Raw genomic sequence first — 6,698 nt, forward strand, 5'->3', positions numbered from 1 at the left:
ATATTAACTCTGCGCCTACCGTCACATACACACAGACCAAACTGGTTTTCTGCAGGGTCGTCTCTCGTCTGTTCATTTATGTATATTTTAATTTAAGTCTTTCTTTTTCATGCTAATGATCTTAAGACCCCAAATGTTGCAGTGTCCCTTGAGGCTGAAAAAGCATTTGAGAGTGGAATGGAATTACCTTATGTCTGTATTGTCAAGGTTTAATTGTGATCCCATATTTATCTCATGGATTCAAAATCTTTATAATTCACCAATGGCAGTACTGTAGTAAAGGAAAACACCCAATGAAGAGTTTGGTAAACTATCTTATTACAAAGCCAATTGTTCCAAGACAGATATTATGTGTATATCTACCTTCAACCCCAAACCTTTACAAGACCAATTCAAATGGAAATGGTCCTTGATGTATACCCATATACGGTCTGATATACCACAGATTTCAGTCAATTGATTATAAACTGGGTAGTTCGAACCATGAATGCTGGTTGGCTGACAGCCGTGGTATATCGGACCATATACCGTGGGTATGACAAAATATTTATTTTTACTGCTCTAATTATGTTGGTAACCAGTCTACAATAGCAATTAGGCACCTAATGGTTTGTGGTATATAGCCAACATATCACATCTAAGGGCTGTATTCAGGCATATCATTATCATCAGCGCTTGGTTGCGCTGTGCATAAGAACAGCCCTTAGCCATGGTATACTGGCCATATACCACAACCCTTCAAGCTTTATTGCTTAATCAAATCCTCTGTTCTCGTCGAACTGATTAATGAAAATGTTCATATTTGAAGATGGCAAAAAGGCCGGTCTCTTTGGCACATGACATAGAGTACAGGGGGTGGATTAGCTAAAGAGACTGGTACCCAGGGTAACTAACTGCCTTCCATTTTTGAAGACATTTATTTTCATTGTTAGAGAGGCCACTTGAGTATCTGGTCAATGTCAAGGATAATCAGTCATCACACACAAACACATTTCAGTTATCTCAATTTGCCCATTCGTTGGGGATTACATGTTTACTGTTACCTTGTATTTCTATTATTTATCTTTCTCTCTGCATTGTTGGGAAGGGCTGTATGTAGGCTAAGCACTTCCCTTTACTTTACCTGTTGTTTACAAAGCAGGTAACAAATAACATTTGAATTGTACAACTTGAGTCATTTTGGATTTTATTTCAAAACCATTATGTTGTTTGAAGACTAATATTCATGGCATGTAAATTAAACTAAACAAAAACAATTCAGATTCCTATGCTTTATTATAGTTTGATGCACTTGTGTAGGAATTTCTTCTCATATTTCCCTCTGCAGTTGAATGGAGCTATTTGATAGTTTACAGTAAATAAGGGTTAGTTATTAAATGTGGACTAAATATATGGAATATTGAGGGTAAAGCGCAGTACAAGCGCGGGACATGTGGCGCGACGTTTCAGCGCTCCACGGGAGGACTGTCGCGCCAAATCGCTCTCAACGGGTTATGGATGACGTTTGGGGTCGGGACAACAATAGCCTTTAGGAAAGAAGAACGAGACGGCCAAGTGTTGTTGATTTTGTGGTATTTTTTTGTATTCCGAGACTTAACCTTAAAGGGGCAATAATCAATTTAAACTACAAGAAAGCGTTTTCCCCGCCCCTGTTTCGGTAAAAAGCTTGGGCAGAGAAATGAAACCACTCTCAAATTCATAGACAGAGCTATGGATGCAAGGACTGACCATCCATGATATCACAATTATAGTTTTAACCATGTTTTGAGGCTATATAGTGTTTGTTAACATTTACTTTGTTTACCAACATTGGAGTAAAACAAGCTTATATTTCTGGTTCTGAGGGGCTACTACAGTTGAACTAAGCTCATGAGGCATGTATTTATATCATTTTAGAATCCATTGGTAGGCCTACATATCATTTATACGTCCAGAAATTGATATAACAACTTCAGATGATTTCCCCCTTTAACATAGGCTAGCCTACTGTGGATATAATTATGCGAATGCTACATCAATTCGGAGGTTGAATATGCAGTTCAGCGCGCTCCTCTTATCCCCATGAACGTCAGCAGTGGCTGACAAGCCAAGTGAAACCTGGAGAGAAAGGAACCAGCCAATCAGAGACGTCCAATACGTTTAAAGGGCTTGTGGGCAGTCTCTCCACCTTTATTATGAGCATCCAGAAACCTTCCAGCACCCAGACTTTTTCATGTATCATTCCGTAAAGCAACTGACCGGGAATTAAATCATTAGGATTATGCAAAAACGACTGAAATGGATGAAATAATCTGATGGATTTTTAAATGAACAGCTGGATCTTACTTTGGTGAGCCTTCCCCCTCTACTCTTGTTGCGCAGAGGATAGTGCTTCGCTGAAGTCCTTTGGGAATAGAGCACAGGGACGGATCGACAGACGGTTGCAACAGGTGCAAACTGTTCCCGAGCATCATCGCTGACCTGTCATTGAGGTAAGGATATAGGCTATCTTCTGTACTATGATCAATTTATTACATTTTCGAATCACGTTTTGACACGTTGGCATGTTGAGCCAAATAGTCCATTTTTTTAATGGTGTGTTTTTAATACTGTAATGGGTGTAGTGGATCAAATTAGAATTTGTATGTGTTTTTCAATATTTGTTTTGTGCAGGACATCTCATTGAACAGTCCTACAAAATTTTCACATTTTTGCGGGTGACGGTCTCGTGCGTCACGCTCAGAATGCCTGTCCTGATGAGTCCGGAGATCGCCTCCAAGTTTAAGGAGAAATGTCTGAAATTACAGCCGGAGAACCAGGACACCGCAGCCGGGTCAGTGCACCTGGACGACAGCCTGACCAGCCTCCACTGGCTTCAGAACTTCTCCATCCTCAGCACTAACTCAGAAAGATCCACCGGCACCGGCCCCGGTTGCCCCTCACAGCACCTGGTCTCCTACCACCAGCGCCTGTACCCCCCGGGCACCGACTCCCCGTCTAGCCCTCCAGCAGGGGACACGGCCGCTACCGGGATGCCTCTCTGCCTCGGGAGCCCCGTTACCTCTGGCAGTAACTCCACCGACGTGCGTTTGGTGAATTATCCACACCACCAAACCATAACCTACCCTCACCTCAACCACCACATCACGCAGATCATCCCACCAGAGGAGATTGACTTTAAAACGAACCCCAAAGTCAAACCGCCTTATTCCTATGCCTCTCTCATCTGTATGGCCATGCAGGCCAGCAAGAAGCCCAAGGTGACTCTTTCCACCATCTATAACTGGATCACAGACAACTTCTGCTACTACAGACATGCTGAGCCCAGCTGGCAGGTAAATGACCCTGCTCTCCTCTGTCTCTCTATTATTGATTAGCTAAATGGTGACAGGGAGAGAAGAGAGGGGGAGAAGGGGGAGCAGAAGGTTTGCCACATGTATATTAAACCTGTTGTTTGGTTGTAAGAATATTAATGCACTTATACAACATACATTTAAAACCCATTTATCCTATTATTTCTCATAATCATCTAGTCTAACAGTAACTTACACTGTATTCTATTATGTATGACACAGCTTGACTAGCCTAGTCATATTCATTTTCATTTACATTTCAAATCACAGAACATCTCTGCAATTTCTACCCTCCAAGAAATCTCTGTCAGGCTTCTTTCTCAGGGGGCCAAGCACAAGTGCTATACTGCTCCGGGGAGGTGGTGTGTGTGTGTGTGTGTGTGTGTGTGTGTGTGTGTGTGTGTGTGTGTGTGTGTGTGTGTGTGTGTGTGTGTGTGTGTGTGTGTGTGTGTGTGTGTGTGTGTGTGTGTGTGTGTGTGTGTGTGTGTGTGTGTGTGTGTGTGTGTGTGTGTTAATGAGGATCCCTGTGAGAGCTCCCTTGGCAGCCAAGCACGGCTGATCATGTTTGAAATGCACAGAACTCTACACTAGAAAGCCTCATTAGGTGCATTTGCTTTCCTACACAAACAACAACAATACCTCCTCCGCCTCTTCCTTAAATGCCTTGCTCTATCTCTTTCTCCCTCTCTCTATTTGACACACACACCATTCATACATTATATTAAATTAAATACACATTTAACATGGATTTAACACATTTGTTTCTTCTCCCCTCGCCCTCTCAGAACTCTATCCGCCATAACCTCTCGCTCAACAAGTGCTTCATGAAAGTTCCACGGCAGAAGGATGAACCAGGGAAAGGAGGCTTCTGGCAGATCGACCCTCAGTACGCTGACATGTTCGTCAACGGGGTCTTCAAGAGAAGGAGAATGTCCTCCAGCCACTACAACACCCACAGGCAGAGCAAGCTCCTACACAACCAGGAAACTGGCTACCACAGAGCCACTCAGCAGGGCCAAGATGGCTACCACTACCAAGGAGCTGGAGCCGGCAACAAGCGTAAACAACCTTCTCCAAGGCAAAACAGCAAGATGGCGGGGACACCCAAATCCCCACTGTTAGCCACAGAGGCCCACAGCGCAGATGTAGTTCTGAGGGGAGACTTTGACCTTGCATCTGTGTTTGACGATGTCCTCAGTGGAAACTGCAGTACATTCGAAGACCTGGACATCAACACTGCTCTGAGCTCCCTGGGCTGCGAGCTGGATCTGACCCTGCAGGAGAGGCACTCTGTCGGACTGGGGAGGTGGTGTGGAGAGGGGGACAACCAGACCCAGAACCAGACTCAGACCCATGACTCTTATGGCTACATGGAGCTGAGTGGCTCAGTGGGATGTAATAGTAGTTACATTGGGAACCTTTACATTCAACAACAGCAGCTGAACCAGGATCAGTTGTTACAGACCCACCTGCACCAGTTTGAGGAGGTGACTCTGTTCCCAGAGCAGCAGGAGGTGCACCCCTGGGAGGAGATGAAGGAGGAAGTGCAGGCCATCCCTCAGACTCTGGATCAGGGCTTTGGTCTGTGTGAAGGATTCTTCTCAGAGATACAACCCTGGGAGAGGGCTGAGGCCTACCTGTGACAAACCAACCACTGTTGAACCAATGCTTACGCCACCCCTTAGCCAAGGGATTCAGGCCCTAGCCACGACTTCCTTATAGTAAATGCTGGGACAGGGGATTCAGGAGACTGCTGGTCATTCATGCAGTTCCTTCAGACTATGGTTAAAGACTGGGTTGTTGTGGTTTGAAGGAGCATGTTGTATTTGTTTCACAAGACAATGAAACACTATTGGTCTTACCTTCTGCTATGTGCTCCACACTCCAAACAGATATGCACTCTATTGGCTTGTGGGGCAGACCTACATACAGACGACTATTTTTCTACATTAGCCTCATGAAATCTTATATACATCAAATGTATTTTTTTCTTGTTTGTTTTTTTGCATTATGTTATTGAGAGATCTATGCTGTATGTTTATGACTTTATGAAGATCTATATTTCTGGTTTGATCGCTGACTAGAGAAGTCAATGAAGTCAAATGCAGTACTTAGTGTTGGGTCATAGTCAAACCTATTGATCCAATTTCAATGTGTTTTTCAAGTAATCAATTTAATATATATATATATATATATCGATTAGAGTGGAACAACAAATCAGTGATACTGGCTCCGGGGTTCAGAGTTGAATTTGACGGCTGTAGAAGGTGTCCAATTGAACTAGCTTCAGATCTTAGCTGTAAATTAAATATGGCCATGTGTCGTGTGTCATAGGCTATGGCAAAGCAGAAAGAGGGACAGAAATGAACTGAAATGAACTGAAATGCCTCAATCAGAATACCCAAGCATATGCACTTTGAGTGACAACAGGTATGTTTGAGGATAGAAAATATTTCTGCTGTGCATCAGAATGCTATTTTCCCTTGTTCCATAAAAACATGCAATGTCACAGATTCAGCGTGCACACACCATCATTTGACAGCAACACCACAGCCTTCGTAGGCACTGACGGTTTTGTTCAAGTTTTCCATTTTTCTGCCAATCTTACATTTGATTGAACTCTATTAATGAGTCTGTTCAGGATATAGTGAGGAAATCTGAATTCTCTCACTGGGTGATTGGCTTCCATTTTGTGATAATGATGACTGATTTTTGATTGATTACGTCAAACCACGATAAATATATAAATGAACAACAATGGACTGTTTTTGAAAGGATGATTCATTTAAAATGGTATGTTGTTTGGGAAAACGGATGAACCAATGAAAAGGCTTGTGCTCTAGAAAGGTTTGATTTTCTTGAGTCAATTGTGAAGATCAGATCAACCTTTATACAATGTCTTCAATGTCATTCTGTTGTTTTTATTTGTACTCTTATAAGTTGTTAAAAATGCAATCATGCCTCAATGCAATAAATGTTGTCAATTTAGATGTTTTATCTCATTCGTTTGCCATATTGCATGTGAAAGTCAAAGATGCAATCCATTGGTCAATAAGGCTCAAGATCAGCTTGTTCATAGATGAGAAGATACAGAATATCTCATTCTTGGTCAAGCCCAGACTAGCCTGGTCTCTCAGAATTGCAACATCACATTGAACAAATACCTATAACTCTGTGAGGTCTTTGCCAGTATCATAGGTCGATGTGATCTGGCCAGGATCAGTGCTAGGCTATGTTATGAGCTGGTGAATAGAGGTTGAACAGGATTATGTACAGGTGGAAAGTTTAGAGAATATAATGTGAAAGGAAACCTTGCTCTCTCAGTTCAGATGCTAAACAAAGAAATCTCTTGCAGTTGGAGCATGA

The 6,698-nt window shown here is 42.6% G+C and overlaps 1 protein-coding gene across 1 annotated transcript; it reads left to right on the forward strand.

Annotated features, from left to right (window-relative positions):
• The first annotated feature begins 2,188 nt into the window (after window positions 1-2,188).
• Window positions 2,189-6,320, forward strand: foxj1b (forkhead box J1b). The gene is made up of 3 exons (XM_024387963.1): window positions 2,189-2,471; window positions 2,653-3,314; window positions 4,118-6,320. The coding sequence occupies exons 2-3, from the start codon at window positions 2,724-2,726 to the stop codon at window positions 4,973-4,975; spliced, it is 1,449 nt and encodes a 482-aa protein (XP_024243731.1). The 5' UTR covers window positions 2,189-2,471; window positions 2,653-2,723; the 3' UTR covers window positions 4,976-6,320.
• Window positions 6,321-6,698: the final 378 nt, after the last annotated feature.

The sequence above is a fragment of the Oncorhynchus tshawytscha genome, linkage group LG25, assembly GCF_018296145.1.
Source record: "Oncorhynchus tshawytscha isolate Ot180627B linkage group LG25, Otsh_v2.0, whole genome shotgun sequence".
In the NCBI taxonomy this organism is placed as follows: domain Eukaryota; kingdom Metazoa; phylum Chordata; class Actinopteri; order Salmoniformes; family Salmonidae; genus Oncorhynchus; species Oncorhynchus tshawytscha.

Coding starts and splice junctions, on each gene's coding strand:
- foxj1b (XM_024387963.1), top strand. CDS start 2,724: ATGCCTGTCCTGATGAGTCCGGAGATCGCCTCCAAGTTTAAGGAGAAA. Junction 3,315..4,117: donor ATGCTGAGCCCAGCTGGCAG/GTAAATGACCCT, acceptor TCGCCCTCTCAG/AACTCTATCCGCCATAACCT.